The 22,855-nt window shown below is 35.7% G+C and overlaps 5 protein-coding genes across 10 annotated transcripts; 3 read left to right on the forward strand and 2 right to left on the reverse strand.

Annotated features, from left to right (window-relative positions):
- Window positions 1–918: 918 nt before the first annotated feature.
- LOC116169274 (mitochondrial amidoxime-reducing component 1-like) lies at window positions 919–5,798 on the reverse strand. Of its 4 annotated transcripts, none has more exons than XM_031485325.1 (6): window positions 5,535–5,798; window positions 1,963–2,228; window positions 1,737–1,916; window positions 1,503–1,692; window positions 1,175–1,455; window positions 919–1,126 (listed from the first exon to the last, which is right to left on the reverse strand). In XM_031485325.1, the coding sequence occupies exons 2-6, from the start codon at window positions 2,223–2,225 to the stop codon at window positions 1,000–1,002; spliced, it is 1,041 nt and encodes a 346-aa protein (XP_031341185.1). In that variant the 5' UTR covers window positions 2,226–2,228; window positions 5,535–5,798; the 3' UTR covers window positions 919–999. The 4 variants fall into 4 exon arrangements, with proteins under 4 accessions (XP_031341185.1, XP_031341186.1, XP_031341188.1 ...); XM_031485326.1 differs by lacking the exon at window positions 5,535–5,798 and adding an exon at window positions 2,317–2,440; XM_031485328.1 differs by lacking the exon at window positions 5,535–5,798 and adding an exon at window positions 2,321–2,421.
- Window positions 5,799–7,289: 1,491 nt separating this feature from the next.
- Window positions 7,290–10,766, forward strand: LOC116169268 (cytochrome P450 9e2-like). Its single transcript, XM_031485316.1, has 6 exons — window positions 7,290–9,150; window positions 9,200–9,366; window positions 9,414–9,742; window positions 9,786–10,194; window positions 10,239–10,490; window positions 10,539–10,766. The coding sequence occupies exons 1-6, from the start codon at window positions 8,948–8,950 to the stop codon at window positions 10,682–10,684; spliced, it is 1,506 nt and encodes a 501-aa protein (XP_031341176.1). The 5' UTR covers window positions 7,290–8,947; the 3' UTR covers window positions 10,685–10,766.
- Window positions 10,767–14,362: 3,596 nt separating this feature from the next.
- Window positions 14,363–15,460, reverse strand: LOC116168028. Its single transcript, XM_031483673.1, has one exon. It carries the CDS (start codon window positions 15,458–15,460, stop codon window positions 14,363–14,365), a length of 1,098 nt encoding a protein of 365 aa, XP_031339533.1.
- Window positions 15,461–16,552: 1,092 nt separating this feature from the next.
- LOC116169281 (cytochrome P450 9e2-like) lies at window positions 16,553–17,696 on the forward strand. The gene is made up of 3 exons (XM_031485337.1): window positions 16,553–17,130; window positions 17,176–17,427; window positions 17,477–17,696. Exons 1-3 carry the CDS (start codon window positions 17,103–17,105, stop codon window positions 17,623–17,625), a joined length of 429 nt encoding a protein of 142 aa, XP_031341197.1. The 5' UTR covers window positions 16,553–17,102; the 3' UTR covers window positions 17,626–17,696.
- Window positions 17,697–19,697: 2,001 nt separating this feature from the next.
- LOC116169267 (cytochrome P450 9e2-like) lies at window positions 19,698–22,342 on the forward strand. 3 transcript variants are annotated; one of them, XM_031485315.1, is made up of 8 exons: window positions 19,789–20,328; window positions 20,387–20,490; window positions 20,543–20,709; window positions 20,754–21,082; window positions 21,129–21,528; window positions 21,577–21,828; window positions 21,882–22,022; window positions 22,071–22,342. In XM_031485315.1, exons 2-8 carry the CDS (start codon window positions 20,459–20,461, stop codon window positions 22,085–22,087), a joined length of 1,338 nt encoding a protein of 445 aa, XP_031341175.1. In that variant the 5' UTR covers window positions 19,789–20,328; window positions 20,387–20,458; the 3' UTR covers window positions 22,088–22,342. The 3 variants fall into 3 exon arrangements, 2 of the variants coding, with proteins under 2 accessions (XP_031341175.1, XP_031341174.1); XR_004144914.1 differs by lacking the exon at window positions 20,387–20,490 and having other exon boundaries at window positions 19,698–20,328; window positions 21,129–21,532; XM_031485314.1 differs by lacking the exon at window positions 20,387–20,490 and having other exon boundaries at window positions 19,791–20,328.
- The last annotated feature ends 513 nt before the right edge of the window (window positions 22,343–22,855 follow it).

Raw genomic sequence — 22,855 nt, forward strand, 5'->3', positions numbered from 1 at the left:
TTAAGAAAAATAAAGTACATAGTAAATAGTAAATTAAATCTAATTAATTCTAAATTTCTCGCCGATTGAATCCTCTGACGACTAAACGCGCTTTAAACCGAGAAACAGTCCCGTTAGAATCGTATTTCACACGATATACCCAGCGATTGGAAATAGATTTTCGCTTTTCCGGCAGTTCAACAACTTTCTACGTCCAATTTTCTTTCAATGATGCCATTTCTTCGTTCATAGCGGTCATCCAGTTCTTCTTTTCTGGCGATTTTATGGCCTCGTTATAACTTTTTGAAAACTTCGGAAAGCATTGCATATTTAACAGCCTGTTTGGTGCTTTCAGATTGTTCCGATTTCTGAGATTTTTCCAATTCCTTTCGGTACTCTCCATTCCAATTATTCCTCTCCTTTCGCCCGTCTCTTGATCGAGAAAATCTTCTTCTTGACCTTTGTCGTTTGTTCTGATGTCCGAATTTTATCTGTACAGCTTTAGGATGAATTTTTCGGAAACTTCCAGGTTCCATGTTCAAGCTTTCTAGAAATCTTTTGGAAATTGATATTTTCGTTTGTGAAGACGCCCCTTAGTGCTTGATGGTTAGTTTCGTTGGCGTCTGCTAACTCATCTTACCTTGTTTACTTCATTAACTTATTTTATCTTAACTTCTGACTTCGTCCAAGCTTGTATTTTTAACGTGACATAGTGCTAACCGTTGTATTACGATATTTACTTTATCCTTTAAAGAATGCTGTCAAAGGGTTTAGGGTACCTTGATCAGTGATCACAGAGAAGTAAAAGGACCATTGAAATGGTACAAATTCAGATTTATAAATAGTTTTTGGTCATGTGTCTATCTTGAATTCACAAAGATCGCCTAGTGTCCCTAGGAATGTTCATTTTCATATGGGGTAGTCTAAAGAAATACAATGTTTACAAAATACTATTTTTATTTTTAAATAACCATTGCATAAGGAACAGATAAATTTGACGATAGATTTCTTGATATAAATTTATTTTCCAACATAAACAACATCCCCAACGTTAATCTTTTCACCGGAATGATAAGCCATATTAATGCCCATCAATGGAGAAGTACCGTCAACGCTGATCTTTCTTAAATCCTTCAACATGCGATACCTAGGAATATACACATAAATAATATCAACTATGAATTTTGGCACATACGTGCGCAGCGTCTTTAATGGTTCGTTCTGTTCAGATTTAATGCCTGTGGTTGGGTTAACGGTGGTAAGAACGCATCTGGTGCACCATTTCACAAAATACAGTACCACATCGCCGATTTTCACCCATTTCCATTCATCTTCAGCGAATGGAGGGGTACCTTCGATGAGAATATTTGGCCGAAAGTTAAGGGTATCGATGTTTGCTTCAGGAGCCCTGTCCTTCAGATCGTTTATAGATGACTCACCCACTAGCAGATAACTGCTAAAATCACTGTGCAGGCCCTAAAAGTAGGTTAGAACATGGAGATTGTGTGTTGGTTAATCCATACTGTCGCATCGTTACTTAATGTTGGGTAAATTCCAAAATACTTCTGGTGAGTCTTGCTCAGATTTCTACGCTGCTTTGCGTCGTGAAAGGCAATTCCTAATTCCATTTTTTGCTCAGATGCGTATTGAGATATCCATTTGGCGGCGTCATCGCCACAATCAATTGTGGGTATCTTTTCATTAAAATGTTGACTAGAATCATTGGAGTTTTATTTTTGTATTTTTATAATATTTACCTAATTGTAACAACTTTGTTCTCGATTCTGTTTGGTGCCTTAATGGTTAAAATTGGCATGTTTGGGGCAGAGAATTTGATGTGATTTTCATCCACAGCTTCAATTTTGATCAACACCAATTTTGGTATAGTTCTAGCCGTTTGGAATTTTAGGTCATTTTTATTGTAAACGACGAAACTCCTAAAAATACAAAATAATAATATCGCAGCAGTCGCTAGCAACTGACCTGTCTCTGAATTGGTGCAAATTTGGTACGTCTGGCGTTTTTACACCAAATGCTGTGCATAAAGCAGTTTGAAGTTCGATAGGTGTTCCACTTTTTAAAGGGTATATGTACAAATTTTTTACCTGTCCCACGGGCTCCCAAGTTGTTGGCGGCTTTAGCTTTTTGCGCCGTTGGTACATGCGTACAGCTAGTGCGCTTACAATACCTATTGCAGCCGCACTCAAAATTACCTTCAGAGAAATTATCCTTGAAATTGGCGCCATTTTCTGCAAATTTTTAATTGTCACTGATTAGGATGACACTAATTGCAGTCATTTACTCATTAGGAAAAAATATGATTAAGTAATTAGTTACCTACGCGTTTATCTATACAGTTTTGAGATAGTCATATCTGCTGTATTACCTACTTTTTACACTTTGATATGTGGACAATGACTATACTTTTATGTCGCATTCAAAATAGGCAGGAAAAGTTTTCCTATAGAAGTTTTGCATTCATTTTCAATTATACAGCGTGTCATTATACATATTTGTAATTGATCAAAAATGTTTGAATCTCGTTTTGATGTTGATGTCCCGGGCTGCTTGGTCTAAAAGAATTTCAAGCACAGTTTTACTTTTTAAAATCCAAGATAGCCGTGACAATTGAGAAAAAAATAATGTTATGTTGGGGTAAATTGCCATTTCGGTTAATAATACACAGCCCACTGTTATTAAGAAAAGTTGTTTAGAATATGGAATTATGCCCATCATCTGTAAAATTTCACAAATATCGAATTACTTTTGATCCATATGGCAATCACAAAAAACAAGTAAGTACTACTCTGTGTAAATAAAACAAATGAGTTTTTATTGCTCGCTATTAAAATTAAAGTGACACCTAAAACAATCTGCTTGAAATTAATTAAGTGCGAGACTAGAAAATCAAATACTTACTGCTTTAATCAAAGTGGTCCGATATTTATGAAATTTTACATATGGACATAATTTCATATTCTAAACACTGCCGAAATGATGCTTTACCTCAATATAAATGTTTTTCTCATTTGTCAGAGCCATCTTCGATTTTAAAAAGAAAAAATGTGCTTGAAATTCTTTTCAGATCAAGCAGACCGGGACCCCAAAATATCAAAACGGGATTCAAACATTTTTGATCAATTACACGTATTGTGAAGTCAATCCGGGGACACACTGTATGACACTAACAAAATTTAAACAAAATTGCTGTCTTTGTCAAAAACGGTCTTGCTACTGTTTTGCTAACTAAACATTTGCAAGCATTTACTCTATTTAAAGTATTTTAAAAGTGAAACCATATAAATTAAATTAACAAATCGTATAGGTCATATGGGTCAATCTAAATTGACGCAATTTGTTATTTTGGTAAACTCCGACTACGTTCAACACATATTCTAAGGCATATTGAATAGTAGCAAGCCAAGATTCATAATAAACGTGCATGGACCTGGGGCCAGAGCTGGGCAGTATTCGATTTTGTAAATACTTTTCAGTATTCAAATCCTTTAAAGTATTCAAATACTTTGTAATTAAATACTTTTATGGAAGCAGTATTTGTTTTTGTAACTCAAATACTTTCACAAATATTTAGTATTCGACTACTTCGCAAAGTATTTGGATACTTCGTAAAGTATTCGAATACTTCGCAAGGTATTTGAATACTTAACCTAACCTTCCTTTTTTACCAAAAATCGACTCACCAAAATTTCTCGGGAAAACACTTTTTCTTATTAATTTTGGTGCGTAGAATCCAAAACAATTCGTACTTTTTCAATCAGACTTCTCAATCAAAAGTTATAGACTAAAAACCAATTTCGAAAGAAAATTCAAAGGGCTGTAACTTTTGAACTAGTAGCTCAATCTTGGAACTGTTTGAAATTATGGATTCTATAGGCCACATTCTATAAGAAAATGTTTTTCCGGGTCGATCTGACACAATTTTTTTTTCGGGCCTCAAAAAAAGGCAGTGTATAACCTTCCTTTTTTACCAAAAATCGACTGCATCAAAATTTCTCGGGAAAACACCTTTTCTTATTAATGTTGGTGCGTAGAATCCAAAACAATTCGTACTTTTTCGATTAGATTTTTCAATCAAAAGTTATAGAGTAGAAACCAATTTCGAAAAAAAATTCAAAGGGCTGTAACTTTTGAACTAGTAGCCCAATCTTGGAACTGTTTGAAATTATGGATTCTACAGGCCGCATTCTATAAGAAAATGCGTAGAATCCAAAACAATTCGTACGTTTTCGATTAGACCTCTCAATAAACAGTTATGGACAAAAAACAAATTTCGAAAAAAAATTGAAAGTGCTGTAACTTTTGATCTAGTAGCCCAATCTTCAAACTGTTTGAAATTATGGACTCTCGATCTCAGACAATTTTTTTTTCCGGCCTCGAAAGGCAGTACTTTTTCAATTTAGAAATGTTTAGGGAAAGTTTCCATTGTCACAAAATGAAATATAAAAATCCGAGACATCTGAATACCGAACTCGACAGTCTCTACGTAACTTAAAAACAATAGGGACCTTTCTTATATCCTTAAAACTATGTGTACCAATTTTCAAAGCGATCGCACGTTTCTAAACAAGTTATCATATGCACACGGACAAATGGATGGTCAAAAATGGATCTGTTCCAAAATCGCTAGGATTAATTTCAGAAAGGCGCACGTATCATGTGCACTTTCAAAAAGTATTTGAATATACTAAATAGTAAATACTTTACACAAATCAAAGGCGCTTTGAAAATAGATACACGTATTCTTAAGGATATAACTGGTATAAGAAAGGTCCTGGTAGGTACCTCCTATATAATAATATAATAATAATACGCTTTTACTCCCCTTAAATTTGTATATAACAATAGAAATTTAGAAATATAAAAAAAGCTAACCCCATACAAAGTATAACTTGATTTTTTAAGTAGTATTAAGCCTTTTATCTAGTATACTATTTTAAATTTTTAATGTATTTGAGTGACAAGTATTTGAATACTTTTTACTGTATTCGAATACATTCTAAAGTATTTGAATACTTATTTTTTTAAGTCTTTGAATACTTTTCAATGTATCTGTATCTAGTATTTGCTTGTGCTGGACGTAAAAGTATTTAGTATTCAAATAGGTACCTTTGATTTGTGTAAAGTATTTACTATTTAGTATTCAAATACTTTTTGAAAGTATTCTGCCCAACTCTGCCTGGGGCCTATATCATAACGTAGCTAACTCTTTCACTTGCACTTTGCATTTGCATAATTTTAAAGTGCAAAGATTATTATCGGTTTCTAATATTTTGGTAAACGTATAGCATTTCATGTGTTATTCATCCCTACTTTACATTTATTTCGAGTGTCAAAATAGTTTTTATGGACCCAAATAGGTACCTATTATCTGAAAAATGCAAAGTGCAAAGATGCAAAGTAACTTATGAAATAGACCCCTGGTGCGCAGTTTTACTGTGCTCTTATGATGTGATTGGTAGAGGTCTAAGTAGTTTACTAAATTATTTGTTATAGATAATAACAATAGCAGCATACTTTGAAATATAAGTACTCACTTATGTGTGGATCTTCACTGGTACACGTTATATCTCAACTTGCATATTGTATTGTCAATGTTATTGTGCTGGTCTTTCACGCGATAGTGACCTTATCCAAGTTAAAATGGCCACTATTCAAATGAGATAAAACAGGTTCAGGCGTTGAATTTATAATAAATTCAATGGTTGAGGTTAATACAAATCAATACTTAACTTAATTATTAATGACAAATTATCTGTGTACGCAATTAACATTCGATTGTGTTTCTCTCATTTAAAAATAAACATTACCATCATGTGCAAACCGAATAAAAACATGCTAACGAACGAAGATCGAAGGTCTTCATTTACTAACTATAATTGACGTAAATTTATGGAATATTTTAGCATATGTTTTAAAAAGGGAACTGTACAAAATTTCACTGAGAAAGTGAACCAAACCTTGCGCGGATTCAATTTTTATACTAACAAAAGAAATTGAGACAAAAACCAAATGCAATTTACCCCACATAACCTTCGGCAACGATCACAAAACGTAATCCAGCCCAACCCCTAATTTACTAACTTTGGCTTTAAAAGGTATGCCTACCTATAGAAATTTTTACCTTGTGCGGTTTCCAAATCCGTTTTTGTTATCGAGAATCAAAATTTAGACAAAAATTTACATTTGTTTTATTAATTTGTTTAACTGCTGTTGATTTTTATTGTACGATTCGAGACGTTTAAGTATTTCTCTTTTGCATTTTGTTGTCGTAGTTAATGCGAGATACGAATAATGAAATGTAGACGCGCATTAAAGTTGAATTCATTTTCTATTTTCTAAAAAAAAACATTTCAGCTGCAAGGAGAACGTTATAACCCTTTTACCTTCCTCCCCACCCTAAATCTTGTGCCACACTGCGAAAGATTATATCATTCCTATTTTGCCAGCCCGTTTCGTTACATGTCTTTTTTCTTTTTTAGCTTTTGTATCATAGTAATTGAATTTTATACATTTAATTTGGCCCAGAAATCGGCCGAACGCTAGGTGACCAGAAGACGAGCCAGAAGATGTATTGGAACAATCACGTAGCTTAGTAAATAGGTGCAGTCATACAACCCCCTGTGGGCTCGGGGGAAGAATCGACCCACTCCCGCCCTGGAAATCGTAAAAGGCGATTAATGGGCAGATAAATCGGCCATGTCCAAATAAATAACTGTAGCGATAATTGTTTTTAATTTTTTCCCTGGATTTCGCGGACCATTCCGGACCACCGGATGAAAGTAATGCCAATGTTTTAACATTTAAATGTATATTTATTACTTCGCATAGGTAATACCATTGTATATACATCGGTAATAGGCTACCTCTTAATTATGTAGTACGAATTTTTCCGTAAAACCACAATTTTTAAACAAAAAACAATTTTTGCGGACTCGACTTTTAATTAATAGCGATGAACACAGCATGACGCGTTTATTGTAGAGGTACATATATTACGCAAATTTTCTACTTCCAGTTTAGCTCAGGCAAAGTAGAGGTGGGTCGGGGTGAATATCGGGGTTCTTGTACACTAGCAAAAGGGAAAAGGTACCTACTAAAAGTAAACCGGATAGGCGCCACTTAGTCTTGAGTCAAAAAGAGAATAGTTACCAAAAGGGAAAAACAAGGCAGAGATTCTTGGTCTGGTCTTGATAAGCTAAAGAAAGAAAATACTTGATAGGGGTAGAACATAAACAATAATAATTCTTGAAATATTACAAATAGGACACTGTAATATACATACGAATCTGGAATGTCAATATTTAAAGTTAATTCAATTTTTAGTAAAAATAAGACGTAGTCGGAGAAAGTATTAATATCAAAGCAGACTTCCGCAGATAACGACGGAGCTATAATCATCAATGAATAACGGGCGATGAAAAATGAGTTGCTGTCGAGTCGCCTGTGGAAATTCAACCTAAGTACCATTTACCATGTAAGCAACAGTTATTTTAGTGATGTTTATATTCTCGAGGGCGATGAGTTAAAAAGCTCGAGGGCCGAGATCCAGGGTTATATCTGCATTCGGCCTCGCCTCCAGGGCAGTTACCAGAGTTGTGTACTTCTCTGGGAGGCTGCTAAATAAAATTTCCACCAGCCGCTGGTCACCCAGAACTGCATTTTTCTGCATTTCGTTCAACCTTTCCAACAGGTCTGTCAGTGTCGCAATGTGTGCCTCCATATCACCGTCGACCATGGTATAATAACGTCGACTCAAGACGAAGACGGCAAATTTTCAGATCATCAGATCATCAGGTCATCAGAGACACTTTGGTACTCGTAGCGTGTTTTTGACGCCTTTCTGAGATTACCTCAAGTCTCAATTTTATTGCTGTTTCAAGTATCCAAATATGAATCAGCGGGTTGTCCTCAACCATTGCCAGCTCACTTGACTTCTACTCTGCCGTAACTGGTTCTGGTTTCGCATTGCTGACAGCCTTCCAACATTTATCCTTTATCAAGCAACTTCGTTTTGAAACTCCAATAAATTGTCATAGTCATTGTCAAACGACACCAGCTTTTCATTCATGACGGACTAGTCGAAAATAAAAATCCTCGACATTTATTGACAACTCCGGTGTACATTACCTTTAGGAACAGGCAGACGGACTCGATAACGTAGTAGAAACGAAGTAAAATGAAATTATTTTTCTTTTTACTTGTCATAAACCTTCATTGACAAAATTACATTAAAAACTATTAGAAAATATCAATGGTACATTGGTACCTACACTGCAAAATATTATAGCTGCTTCTAATAGTAATAATAATCCCCACAATTTTGAGTTTCTTTACAGCGAGACTTGCCTTCTGAGCACTTAATTACCTGGGAAATTTGTGTACCATCCTCATTCTTTTGCTCTTTCCAGGATTATGGTTAGGCATTAGATAAGATTAGTTCTTATTGCCTAACAAAGAGACGCAAACATTGTTGTACGTTTAAAATGGACTTCCTGGAAGTTTTAGCGAATTACTGTTCGAAACTGTAGGTCTATGTGGCTGATGTTGACAGTAGCTCCATCATTGCGCAATAAAAATATTAGCAAACCACTATGTGCTGGACTATAGGTTATCGATAAGTGCTTGATATAGTGTTGTGTCATCAATAGTAGGAGGTGGTAATCAAAACCAATCTATTTTTAATGCGTTATTGATTAAAAAATCCCATTAGACGGTGAAATTATGGACAGATTTGACCTATTAATAGAGTTCCATTCACTATGCCATTAGTGGGTACCAGTTCACCTATTAAGAATCAGTTCAAAGTTTGGCGACAATTGGATTTTATTTTCTTTCTTAAAAAACAGCTTATTATCTCTCAATTAACGATAACTGCATGTTTGCATGGACTTTCATTCGTTTTAACATCTTAACCGATCTTAACTAAATAAAAAGTGCTTACAAAGAAATGTGGGGCTTTGTATTGGGGATTATATTAATCCTTCTATTAATAGTCGGATATTACCTTTTATATTACAATTATTGGAGTGAACGAGGTGTTCCAGCCATTAGCCCGATTTATACGTTCCACAATTTTAGTGAACTTGTTTTTCGCGTTAGCCCAAAATTCACGAATCTAAAAGACCTCTATTTTAAAAATCAAGATAAGAGGTAGGTGGCTATCGTAATGGGAATTAAAATTGTAATGTCTTATTTCCAGATACGTCGGCCTATTCCAATTTTTTCGTCCCATTCTGATGGTGAATGATTTAGACCTAATCAAGAAAATTTGTGTACAAGATTTTGACACATTTACCGATCACAGTCCTTACCCAAATGTGCTATTTACGGATAAATTATTTCATAAAAACGTGTTTTCAATGACAGGTATATAAATGTAGGGTGAAAAGTTGCTATAACTGCGTCTGCACTAGCCGAAGATGGTTGGTACGAGTTAAGAGGAGCGCTAACGCCTTTCTTCTCTGGTAGTAAACTGAGGCGATGGTATCCGCTAATGCGTAGATGCTCAGAACAAGTTTTGGATTATTTAAATAGTTGCGAAAGTACCGACTGCGTGGATTTGAGAGATCTATTTGAGAGATATTCAAATGATGTGATTGGTAGTGCCAGTCTGGGGGTGTGCTGCAATTCTGTACGGGACAGAGATAATCCATTTTTTAATGGATGTAGATATTTAGCCAATTTTTCGGGCATGAAAGGAATTACTTACATTGTTTACTCTTTATACCCTCGGTTACTGCAGGTTTGCGATAATGACACTATAATTCACTACATCGAATTTTTAGATCATAGCTCCAAGCTTAATAAAATCAAAAGTGACAGACTTTTTCCTTCAACTAATCAGAGAGAATATGCATTACCGCTTAGAAAGAAATATTGTACGAGACGACATTGTTAGCTTGCTCACTAAGTACATACAGAACAAGTCTGGTATGAAAGAAACAAGTTTAAATGCATCAGGGGGAGTTTGCGATATGACTATAGCGGAAGTAACTGCTGGGGTTGCTGTGTTTTTAATCGCCGGATTCGAAACTGTTGCTTACACCCTCACCTTCGCCGCATACGAGTTGGCTATAAATCCCGAAGTCCAGAAAAAAGTTTGTAACGAAATAGAAGAAACCTTAAATAAGTACGACGGCGAACTAACCTTTGACGCCATAAACTCGATGAACTACATAGAGAACGTCATTTTTGGTAGGTGTGGATAATAAAAATTGTAATACCAACTTTTGTTTCAGAGGCGCTTCGAATCCACTTATTTTTAAGTATTATTGATAGACGGTGCACGAAAAATTACACCATTGAACCGGAACGTCCAGATGAAAAACCCGTACATCTAAGAAAAGGCGACTGTATTTGGATTCCTGCCGGTGCAATCCACCACGATCCAAAATATTACCCAAACCCTCAAAAATTCGACCCTGATCGATTTGAAAGGAAGAAGCCATTCTCGTTAATGCCATTTGGTGTCGGATCTAGGAATTGCTTAGGTAGATATCACGCATCCTTTACCTATAGGCTGGATTAATTGATTTTAGGCTCAAGGTTTGGTATGATGGAGTGCAAATTAATATTAGTTGAGATTCTGAGGTCTTTTGACATCGTGCAAACGATCAGTAGCCAACCTACAATGGCAGGAAAATTAATTGGATTAAATCGTAAGATTATACGTAATAAGGTGTAGTTTATAACTCTATATTCAAAAATCCAAGCTGTGTGTATGGCAGCCATTTTACTAATTTAAATAAAATCATTCCACAGAAGGATATGTTTGTATATGTATAACCAATCCAACCGGTATAATCCACACTCGATCCTTGAAATCCATAACCTCTTGATATCATTGATCTGCATGCGCCTCGCGATTCCCATAGAGCATTAGTGCTAGTAGCCTTGCACTCATGATAAAGTTTTAATAAATAACAGCAATTTTCTAACTGAAATTGAGGTTTAATTTGTTGCAATTGGAAAAAAGTAATCTTATGACATATTTTCTGTATTGAACGGAATCATAAGGGTAAAATGGAAGAACAGAAATTGTATGCCACATTACATTATTAAATTTCGACCTATAGACCGCATATAATTATATATGTTATGTTATTATTATGGACGTAAATTGCACAGCATTGTCATTACCTGCTTCTATTGTGGAAGTTAAAGTAGGTACCTAACTTTTAACGAAATTGCTAGCTGTTATTTTAAAATGTTTAATGAATACTTTATTAACATAAAATGCACTATAATTCAATCACAGATTAACTAAACGTAAAAAATCGTCTCTCAAATCTTTACATCATTTTTGCACCCACGCGCGATTTCCACTTCACTTTTTTCAGCCTCCTATTCCCTTTTTATATTTTAACACCCCTCCTGAATTGATTTCCTTTCGTACTTGAAATCAATTCCCATCAATCCGTTCAGTCGTGTTGTCCGTTCTTTGCTCAAAATTTTTGTGAATGAATCCGCCAAGTTCCTTTCAGTTGGTACGTACTTCAAGAAAATTTTTCCTTCCTTGATGTCATCTCTTATCTTTAACGTTTTTATGTCCATGTGCTTGCTTCTCTCCGATGTTGTCTCGTTCTCTGCCAGTTTCTGTGCAGCCATGTTATCCATGTATATTTTCCAAGGTCGGCTCACATCATAGATTATTTGCAGTTCTTCGAATAGCTGCCTAAACCAAATCGTCTCTTTGACACATTCACATAAAGCAAGTAATTCAGCTTCCGCACTACTGAGTGCTACAGTTCGTTGTTTCCTGCTCGTCCATGACACAGGTCCTCCACTCATTATTGATACATATCCGCTATATGATTTGCGGTCGTTTAAATCACATCCCCAATCTGAGTCAGTGTAAATTTTAACGTTTGTTTCCTTATCATCTTTCGTATATACTATTCCCACGTCTAAGGTTCCCTTTAAATACCTTAGTATTCGTTTTAGTCCTTGTAGGTGTTGTTGACTTGGATTTATCGTGAATTGGCTCATATAGGACGTTGCGAAAGCAATATCTGGCCTCGTGTTGGTGGCTAAGTATAATAAGCTTCCAACTATTTTTTCATACATGCCTTTTACTTGGTTATTTATTTCAGCCATGTTTTTCATGTATTTTGCTCCAAGTTCTAACGGTGTTGCCGCTGGTTTACAATCCGTCATTCCAAAATTTTTAAGGATGTTTAGAATGTAATCTCGTTGATCTATCTTCAGTGATCCGTTGAATCGTTTAATGTTGATTGATAAAACCCTGCTTGCTTCGCCTAGATCTTTGATCTTGAAATTTTTACTTAACGCGTTCTTCAATTTTTCTATTTCTGTCTTCAATCCGTGTAAGACCATGTCGTCTACATATAGAGTCACGATCAGAGTTCTTTCCGTGTTGTAGTAAAGACAAGGGTCCATTCTTGATCGTTGCATCCCCATCTTTTTCAAAAATTCGTTAATCTCTTGATTCCATAAATATCCCGATTGATGTAGACCGTACAGGCTTTTTTTCAGTTCGCAAACATACTTCTTCTTGTTTAAATTTTCGTGGAATCCGTCTGGTATCTCCATGTAGGTTTCTTCATCCAGTCTCGCATTTAAGTATGCACAGTTTACGTCGATGTGGTTTATTTCCCAATTTTTTCTTACGCTTATGGCTAATAATATTCGCATCGTTTTTCTCATGATTACTGGTGAAAAACTTTTCTCGTAATCTACATATTTAGTTTGATGATTACCTAGAGTGACAAGTCGTGCTTTGTATTTCATTATTCGTCCGCAGTCATCGTACTTTCGTTTAAATATCCACATACTTCTTAGAATCTTTGCGTCTCTGGGTCGTTCAACTATATTCCACGTATCGTTACTTATCAAATTTTCGTACTCCTCTTGTATTGCTTCGTGCCAATCGTACTTTTCTTTACTTTTCATGGCCTCGTTGTAACTTTTTGGTTCGGTTTCTGATATGTATTCGGCAATGACGTATGACGTCTGTCCTGTGGTATCGTAATTTTCTAGCCATACAGGTCGTTTGCTGATTCTCCCACTCCTAGTCGTAGTTACTTCTTCACGTTGCAGTTCATTTCTTTCTTCGTCGTTGTCCTCATCATTTTCTTGATTACTCACTTCTTGCTCGTGTTCGTTTTTCGTTTCATCACTGTCATCGTCTTGTTCGTTTTCGTTTTTCGTTTCGCTTCGTTTGTCTTCATTATTATTTTCCTTATTTTCATCGTTCGACTCGTTCATACTATGCTCTTCGTCATCTATGAATGGATCGATAAAACGATTCCATATTACTTCATTTTCGTTTTTATCGTTATTGTTATCTTCCTTCATTGGGAATCTTGTTTCATCAAACTTCACGTCTCTGCTTATAATTAGACATTCTTGTATTGGATCCCATATCAGATAAGCTTTGGAATAGGGTTCGTATCCAATAAAAATCCCTTCCTTTCCTTGAGGCTTGTATTTCTGTCTGGGCTGATTGTTTTTGTACCAACATTTGCATCCAAAACTTCTCATATGAGTTACTCCTGTTACTCTATTACTCCATATTTCGTATGGCGTCTTTCCTTCGTTACTCGTAGTTGTTCTTCGGTTTCGAATGTAATTTGCAGTCAATATTGCTTCACCCCAGAAATCGTCGTAGGCTCCCGATTGGTTCATGAGGCATCTTGTTATATTTAAAAGTGTTTGATTTAAACGTTCCGCCACTCCATTCTGCTGCGGCGTATATGGCGTGGTCAGCTCCCTTCGGATACCTTGTGTTCGTAGATAAGTTTCAAAATCCCTGTTTAAATATTCGCCTCCGTTATCGCTTCTCAATTCTTTAATTTTCCTGTCATGCATCCGTTCGACCTTCTTTTGGTAATCAATAAATTTGTTTAAAACTTCGCTCTTGTGTCTGATGGTATAGATCTCGGCATATCGGCTGTAGTCATCGATAAATGTCACGACGTATCTCCTTCCTCCTCTTGAATATGGAGTTATTGGCCCGATTACGTCACTATGTATCAGGTCTAAACAATTTCTTCTTCTATTTGCCGTCATTCGAGGGAATTTCTTTCTTTTAATATTGCATACATTACATGTGTCGCAGGATTTTTGCATTGCATTAATCTTGAGATTGTATAAATTTGCCAATTCTCTTGTTTCATTTTTACTTGGATGACCTAGTCTTGCGTGCCATTCGTTCCATTCACTGCATGTTGCTACGTCTGCTCGAGAAATGTCCTCCGTTATTTTGTATATGTCGTTGTCTCTTTTTCCAAACATTATCGTTTTATTCGTTTTGTCTTTAACAGTTACTGCGTTACCGTCAAAATTAACAGAATTTCCGTCGTCGCACAGTTTTGACACAGATATTAGATTGTTTGTCGATTTAGGAACATAAAGCGCGTCTTTTAAGATTATCTCTCGTTTTTCTCGATTCTGGACCAATGTTACGTTTACGTCTCCTATGCCTTCTCCTTTTAATATTTCTTCTCCCGCGCATCTTATGCTTCGATTCTCCATCTTCATTTTTGTGAATTTCTTCTTGTCGTTTGAAATGTGATCTGTGGATCCGCTGTCTTACTATCCATTCTTCTTTCTTTTCGTTTGCGACATAATTGGTTTGACACACGGTGATTCGAGAATTTTCCTTTTTATTCTTTTGGCCTTGAGCTTCGATTTTATTTCTATTTCCGTTCGTATCATCTCCGTATCGTGGACAAAAACGTCCGATGTGTCCGTAACGGTTGCATCGAAAACATTTAATGCTTTCCGATTGATATGACGTTTCGCATCTAGAATTTTCTTCCCCATATGTACGTTCCTGGGTTCGTTCGTTTCTCCAATTTTTCTGTTGACTTTCACGTTCGCGAGGTTCAGTTTTTGCTTCGTTATTTCGTTTTGCTATATTAATCGTTGCGTGTTCGTTTGAGGAATTTTTGTTCTTGATCAACTTTTCTTCTTCACGTAACTTCGTTTTAATCTGGTCTAATGTTAAATCTTCTTTGCTTAAGTCTATGGTCCGGATAGTTTGCTCGTACGTTTCCGGTAATCCGATTAGAATAATACCGATTTTGATTTTTTCGTCGAATTTTAATCCGCGCTCATTTAATTTCTTCTGAATCTCACATTTGCGATAGACGTATTCATCGATTGATTCCGTTGTTTTCTTCTCTGAATTCACGAATTCTTTTAATAATATCGCGTGAAAATTATCAATTTTGGCATGAGCGTTTTCCAGAATTTTCCACATTTCGTATGCGGTGCTGCATTCGTCGATTTGAGATAGATTGCGGTCGTCCACATTCAAAACAATTAGGGCTCTGCATTTATCGTCTGCTTGTTTGTTTTCTGGTTTCGTTGCGAAATTTCCGTCCGTTAAAGCCGTATCTAGATTTTTCATTGTCGCATAACTTTTTATTCTAATGCTCCACGATGAATAATTGTCGTCGTTCAGTTTCGAGATATGGTGCGATAAATCGTTCATTTTATATGCGTTTACTAATTTACGTACGTTTCAAAATTTCGCGATTGTAAAACGCTCGGTAAAACGCGTTCGTCTAATTCGTTACCTATCGGTGCAATGTTTATTTCGTTTTCGTAATATCGTATTTCATTTAGCATTAACGCGATCCGTACACTAATTTTATGTCGATTTCAGTCCGTTTTAAAATATAAGGGAAACTTACGATTTGTTGGCGAATCATTTTCCACTTACGTCACTGTCAAACTTTTTTTTTTACTAAACGTTCTGGGCTGCCATAACCTGTTATTTTAAAATGTTTAATGAATACTTTATTAACATAAAATGCACTATAATTCAATCACAGATTAACTAAACGTAAAAAATCGTCTCTCAAATCTTTACATCATTTTTGCACCCACGCGCGATTTCCACTTCACTTTTTTCAGCCTCCTATTCCCTTTTTATATTTTAACACTAGCGACCTTTCTTATATCCTTAAGAACATATGTACTAATTTTCAAAGCGATCCCACGTTTCTAAACAAAGTGACCGTGCACACGGATAGACAGACAAACGGACAGGCAGCAGATAGACCAACAGACAATACAACATTATAAACTATATTGAGGATCGTTAATAAACGGCAAAGGTACTACATGAAAAACTTTATTTTTTACTAATAAACGCAGAAAATCCTTGGTGCATAAGCCTCGACGCCATAACGAACCAAATAGCGCAAAAAGTAGCACAATAGGTTTTAAGATAAAGATCTAGTATAGCGACCGGACGGACGGACAGACGGATAGACGGACGGACAAAGGGACCACAATAGCGCATTATTTTTATTTTTATGGAAATGCGCTAAAAAGCGCAAATAAAAACTAATTTCTTCTACACGGGTGCTAACGTGTAACGTCATTGAAAATAGAAAAAAAATTTCTATCAAAAGAGCCTAGTGAAAGGGTGCTTTGCTATTTAAAAAAATTCAATTGTTTTTCGTTATTCATTTGTTTTCTGAAATACAAACAAAAGAATGCTGCCTTATTATGGGAAATAACATGTTAAACAACTTATATACAGAAAAATATTGTATACAGTCGATATTTGTCGAGATATGCATATTCCATACATAATGGGCACCCTGTATATCCGTTTAAGGTTGTGGCCTATGCGGTTTAAATTCAAAAGTGTACCGCCCGATCATCCTTTAGTTATTTTTTATACCTAGAATAGTATGAAGCCCAAAATTAGACCAATAGTTAAATTTAATGCATAAATACTTGCATCCCAAATATCACTAAGCCGGGTTAAGTTTTTTGATTTCATTAAACATAAAAACAAAATTCCATTGATACCTACCGAGGTAATAACGATCGAACGGTGTATATATACAACCTTGCAGTTGTGCAAGATCTATTTTTTAAAGTCAAAGGCTACTACTGTGTTTTAAAATACACCTTTCAAAGGTTGTTTGATATCCTTAGTCTCCTTGCAAGGACGAATTGTTTTTGTATTATGTGGATTAAATCAACGTGTTTTCGGAATCCATTATATTATCGTCGCGTTGGCTATAAATCCCGAAGTCCAGAAAAAAGTTTGTAACGAAATAGAAGAAACATTAAATAAGTTCGATGGTGAACTTACCTTTGAAGTCATAAACTCGATGAACTATATAGAGAACGTCATTTTTGGTAGGTGTGGATAATAGGAATTACGATAAATCCCTTTTTTTGTAGAAACTCTTCGAATCCATCTGTTTGTAAGTATTATCGATAGAAGATGCACAAGAAATTACACCATTGATCCGCAACATCCAGGCGAAAAACCTGTACATCTAAAGGAGGGCGACTGCGTCTGGATTCCTGCAGGTGCAATCCATCACGATCCAAAACATTATCGAAACCCGCAAACATTTGATCCAGATCGATTTGGGAAGAAGAAACCATTTTCGTTAATGCCGTTTGGTATAGGACCTAAGAACTGCGTAGGCAAGTATAAATAAATCTTTTGCTGGTGGTTTCGATTAGTGAGTTTTAGGATCAAGATTCGCTATATTGGAGTGTAAGTTAATGTTGGTAGAGATTTTGAGATACTTTGACATCGTGCCGGTTAAGAAAACGATCAGTCGTCAACCTACATTTAAAGACACATCAATTGGATTGAACCGTAAAACTTTAAGGAATTAACTGTAATTTCTGTGGTTCTTTCCGTATGGTACTAAGTGAGCTAATTTTAAATAAAAATCCAGCCAGATGTACCTATGTGTAATTGTGTATATTGCGAACAATACGTCCCCTTACCCAATCCTATCAATCCACACTTCACATGGGAATAGGAATACAAGGTTTAAATGGCCCTTTGCACCGACAAATTTAAGCGGAGCTTAGCTTAAACGTAGCTTAAAATCCATGGACGATGAGTATTGAGACAATGGTTACCATGGATTCTTTGCTTAAATTTTTCGGTGCAAAACAAGATTAGTCATCTGGACCATCTTGGTAAATATTGACTGTATAGGTACATAATTTTTCTATATAAATTTGATTAATATTTTATTTCCCGTAATAAGGCAGCATTCCACTGTTTTATTTCAGAAAACAAATGAATGTCGAAAAACAATTGAATTTTTTGAAATAGCAAATGCGCACTTTCATTAGGCTCTTTTGATCGAGATTTTTTTTCTCTTGCCAGATTTCATTACAAAAAAACTGAGGAAAACTAAACAATTTTTCGCCAAAACGGTGACTACGATTTCGTTAAAATTTTACGAATGTACATTAGACATTGGCCCGTATGAATAAAAGTAAGCAAATGCTTATACTTGCAAAATTCAAAGTAAATACTCGTAAGTGCTCCTTCGCACTGGGCGACTTAGCAGCGCTTCTAAGCAGAAGGACATGAGGCAATGCAGCGCTGCTAAACCATGCTAAACAGACCAGTATGAAGGGGCAATTACGAGTATTTACTTTGAGTTTTGCAAGTATGTATAAGCATTTGCTTACTTTTATTCATACGGGCCATTATGAATGATGTAAAACTGTCTTTTTTTAATATCTAAGTTTTTAGGGCCGTGAGGAACTTTTTTTTAAATAGAAAGGCAATACTTTTATTAAATTATTCGAAAAACTTTCTTTTTTGCGTACAACAAAATTATGCTACGTTTTATTATAAAAAACCGGAGAAAACATGTTAAAGTTAGAAAACTATCTAGCAGCTTAGTGCGCGTTTATTATTTAGGATGAGCGATTGCAGTTCGGCCGTTGCATTCTTTTTGATTTTAATGCAAAGAACCTAAAATAAAATATCAATACCTATGTTAAAATCGAGGTTAAAATATCAATTTAGGTACATGTGTATTCCGCAGTTTTTATAATGGTTAATTAATATCACAAATTTAAAGACTAAAACCTGTGTTAATAGTAATACTGTAAAGAGAAGTAGAACCTAACAACTACAGTCGATAAATAAAGTCATTGGCAACTTTATGAGGGTGTCTTACCCTCTTAAGGGTTAAGTTGTAAAATGTCGTTCTTATTGTGCCGATTGAATTGAATAAGGAGCTTTGTGTTTACGAACTTTAGATAATAAATGAATAAGTATTAGTAATAAACACAAACAAATGTAAGAAAAAGCGTTAGACGGTGAAGAGCACTTTTGGGTCTGAGCTAGAAAACTTTTCTGTCAAGAATTTGGCACATTTTTTTATTCTGATCCCTAATGGGCTCGTCGAATTGCAATTTATTAGAATTTTGGTGAGACTAATAGGTATAACATTTCTTCCAACATTTTTCTTACACTCTGCAAGCAGAGTTTGGCGGGGAACCCAGTTGTGTGATCTTATGTAATGACGGTCTATATTTTTTAGCGCATTTTCCAAAAGTCCGCAAAATTTTGCTGTCTCAAGGGGAGGCTAACTGGTCTCATAATTTGCATTTAGTGGTGCCAAGTAACATTTTTGAAAATGGGTGGGGGAGGGGCACACGTTCTACCCTTTATGGTATTTTAATGAAAGGTTCAGTAGGTGGCCGGAGGGTAGAGGGAGGCGGTAGAAATTAATTTTATCTTTCATGGTTTTTACCAACTACCGTCCTACTTCCTGACTCCTTATTATCAAAAGAGAGCTTTGGAGGGAGGGGGGATGGACTGGACATGGTACTCTAACAAAAGGTGTCAACGAAAGGAATCAATTTCTAACGATCATAGCCTCCTACTCCTTATCGTGATCGGATATAAATACTTCCATATCTTAAGAACAGATTGTCGGAGGATGGTACTCACAAAGAGCGATTGGGACGCTTGGAAGAAATGTATCTATGCATAGTCTGGTCGAGGTATCTCTATTGGTTGGTTAATGCCCATCACTAATCCTAATTCCATAAGATTGTCTGGCATGACGTCGTGTCGCTTATTGTGTTTTATTTTGAATTTGAAATTTAATTCCACAAAGTGGAGGAACTGATTCGATTGTACATTAATGGAATTTTCTTCACGATTGCACTGAAGCGTTATGCTATTGACAGAGTACTAGGTCACATAATGTGAAAGTTCAACGTGTTTGTGTAATACCAGTTATCGGCACTGTGAATAACTTATATCCCAATTATAGATAAGTTATATGTTTGTTTGAACCAAAGGGTTACTCTTTGCTTCAACTTTCATTTTTCAACTTAATCAAATCACAAAGAAATGTGGAGCTTTGTATTATTGGGGATTTTATTAATCCTATTAATAATCAGATATTACTTTTTATATTACAATTATTGGTGTGAACGAGGTGTTACAGCAGTTAACCCAATTTATACGTTTTACAATTTTACTGAACTTGTTTTTATGGTTACTCCAAGATTCAGTAACTTAAAGGACATTTATTTTAAACATCAAGATAAGAGGTATGCTTTTTCTAGTTCTTCTTTCTAATTCTTTTTTACATAGCTGTATAAATTATAGCTCTATTGGTTAGTGTGGTGATACCATTGTTTAAATAAGTACATTGTTCATATAAGGAGATAATTCACATGAATGCGTAATTTATACGCATGTGCCACACTGCTGTGAGATAGAAAAACAAATGTAAAGTAATAGTAGGTAATGTTTTATTTTCAGATATGTAGGTCTATTCCAATATTTTCGTCCAATTTTGATGGTACACGATTTGGATCTAATCAAGAAGATTACTATAACCGATTTTGAGTCATTTACCAACCACAATATCTACCCCAACGTTTTGTGTGCAGATAAACTATTTCAAAAAAATGTTTTTTCGATGGCAGGTATGCAAATGAAACGAAAATCGTCAATACATCTGCACTTCTAGCCAAAGACGGTTGGTATGAGCTTAGAGGAGCATTAACACCTTTCTTTACTGGTAGTAAACTTCGACGGTGGTATTCGCTAATGCAAGTGTGCTCAACACAAATTTTGGATTACTTAAACAGTTGTGAGAGGACAGATTATGTAGATGTGAGAGATCTATTTGAAAGATATTCAAACGATGTGATTGGTAGTGCAACTCTGGGGGTGTCCTGCAATTCAGTACTAGACAGAGATAATGCCTTTTTTCATGGATGTAAATCTTTAGCCGATTTTTCGGGAATGAAAGGAATTACTTACGTTGTCTACTCTTTATACCCTCGGTTACTGAAGGTTTGTGATAATGACACTATAATTGGTAACTGCATCGAATTTTTAGATCATAGCTCCAAGCTTATTAAAGTCGAAAATGACAAACTTCTTCCTTCAACTAATCAGAGAGAATATGCTTTACCGCTTAGAAAGCAATATTGTACGAGACGACATCGTTGGCTTGCTTAGTAAGTACGTACAGTCTGGCAGGAAAGAAACAAGTTTAAATGCTGGGGGGGTTTGCGATATGACTATAGAGGAAGTAACTGCTGGCGCTGGTACATTTCTAATAGCCGGATTCCAAACCGTGGCTTACACAATAACTACTGCCGCATACGAGTTGGCTCTCAATCCCGAAATCCAAGAGAAGGTTTGTACCGAAATAGAAGAGGTATTAAATGAGTACAATGGTGAACTTACCTTTGAAGCCATAAACTCGATGAACTACATAGAGAACGTCATTTTTGGTAGGTAAGTGTGGATAGTAGGGATTGTGATAAAAACCATCCTTGTAGAAGCTCTTCGAATCCATCTGGTTTTTAGTATTATCGATAGAAGATGTACGAAAAATTACACCATTGAACCGGTACATCCAGGCGAAAAACCTGTACATCTAAAGGAAGGCGACTGTGTCTGGATTCCTGCAGGTCCAATCCATCACGACCCAAAACATTATCCAAATCCGCAAAAGTTTGATCCCGATCGATTTGGGAAAAACAAACCATTTTCGTTGATGCCTTTTGGTATAGGACCTAAGAGCTGCCTAGGTAGATAGTATATATCGTTTGCTGGTAGTTTGGATTGGATTACTGGGTTTCAGGAGTAAGATTCGCTATGCTGGAGTGTAAGTTAATATTGGTAGAGATTTTGAGATCATTCGACATCGTGCCGGTTAAGAAAACGATCAGTAGCCTACCGACATTTAAAGACACGTCATTTGGATTGAGCCGTAAAACTTTAAGTAATAAAGTGTAATTTTTGTGGTTTTTCTATATGGTACTAATTATAGGTACTAATTTTAAATAAAAATGCAGCCAGAGAAAGATGTATATGTATCTCATGTTGCGAACAATATGCTCGCCAAGCCGGTCCTATCCACACCTGATATGGGAAAAGGAATTCACGGCTTTATTGGTAGAACAAGGGGAGCAGATTCACGTCGGTCGTCATTTGAACTATCAGGTTCCGTGGGTCAACTTTCTGTTGCTTATATAATTGGAACTTAAACCTAAAACGTTATACATAATTATTCGTTTTGTAAATTATAATATATTTGCTTTGTTTTCCATTTTCTATGAAGGGTAGGAATAGTAATTATTATCTTCAGGTTCTTGAGTCTTATAAGTTAAGCTACTGGACTTGTTCTTAGTGTCTATTTTAATAAAAGAAGGGATATTATGATATCCGCTTTTCCAGCTGCACTTTGCACGTGGTGAAATACCTTCTCATAAACCTATTTATGTCCTCAAAACATTTAATTTAGTAGGTTCGCGTCCTACCTATTGTTTCTTGAGGAAGGCCGCTATAACTTTGAAAATTTCATTAGAGATTTGTGTTGTGAATTCTTGTACTATATCAATTTGTTTATATGTGCCATTTTTCATTGATCGCATAACGTGGTACTTTAAACCACCGACCGCCGCGTGATGGGGCGGATTTTGGGAAAGAATAAAATAATTTTGAAATCTTTACTTTGGAGAGTACTAGGCAGCGCTTCCCTGAGTTATGAAGAATTGGTATCGGTTTTGTGTGATTGTGAAGCCATAGTTAATTCAAGACCAAGCACATATCTAT

This window comes from Photinus pyralis, unplaced genomic scaffold (genome assembly GCF_008802855.1).
Source record: "Photinus pyralis isolate 1611_PpyrPB1 unplaced genomic scaffold, Ppyr1.3 Ppyr1.4_LG4, whole genome shotgun sequence".
Taxonomy (NCBI): domain Eukaryota; kingdom Metazoa; phylum Arthropoda; class Insecta; order Coleoptera; family Lampyridae; genus Photinus; species Photinus pyralis.

Bases quoted from the DNA above. Each gene is read 5' to 3' on its own strand.
- LOC116169274 (XM_031485325.1), bottom strand. From the start codon at position 2,225: ATGGCGCCAATTTCAAGGATAATTTCTCTGAAGGTAATTTTGAGTGCG. The intron at 1,917-1,962 runs GTCAGTTGCTAG...TTGTATTTTTAG, and splicing joins TTGCACCAATTCAGAGACAG to GAGTTTCGTCGTTTACAATA. The intron at 1,127-1,174 runs GTATGTGCCAAA...GTATATTCCTAG, and splicing joins CCATTAAAGACGCTGCGCAC to GTATCGCATGTTGAAGGATT.
- LOC116169268 (XM_031485316.1), top strand. From the start codon at position 8,948: ATGTGGGGCTTTGTATTGGGGATTATATTAATCCTTCTATTAATAGTC. The intron at 9,367-9,413 runs GTATATAAATGT...CGTCTGCACTAG, and splicing joins AAACGTGTTTTCAATGACAG to CCGAAGATGGTTGGTACGAG. The intron at 10,491-10,538 runs GTAGATATCACG...AATTGATTTTAG, and splicing joins CGGATCTAGGAATTGCTTAG to GCTCAAGGTTTGGTATGATG.
- LOC116168028 (XM_031483673.1), bottom strand. From the start codon at position 15,460: ATGAACGATTTATCGCACCATATCTCGAAACTGAACGACGACAATTAT.
- LOC116169281 (XM_031485337.1), top strand. From the start codon at position 17,103: ATGAACTATATAGAGAACGTCATTTTTG. The intron at 17,131-17,175 runs GTAGGTGTGGAT...CTTTTTTTGTAG, and splicing joins TATAGAGAACGTCATTTTTG to AAACTCTTCGAATCCATCTG. The intron at 17,428-17,476 runs GCAAGTATAAAT...AGTGAGTTTTAG, and splicing joins AGGACCTAAGAACTGCGTAG to GATCAAGATTCGCTATATTG.
- LOC116169267 (XM_031485314.1), top strand. From the start codon at position 20,126: ATGTGGAGCTTTGTATTATTGGGGATTTTATTAATCCTATTAATAATC. The intron at 20,710-20,753 runs GTATGCAAATGA...CTGCACTTCTAG, and splicing joins AAATGTTTTTTCGATGGCAG to CCAAAGACGGTTGGTATGAG. The intron at 21,529-21,576 runs GTAGGTAAGTGT...CCATCCTTGTAG, and splicing joins CATAGAGAACGTCATTTTTG to AAGCTCTTCGAATCCATCTG.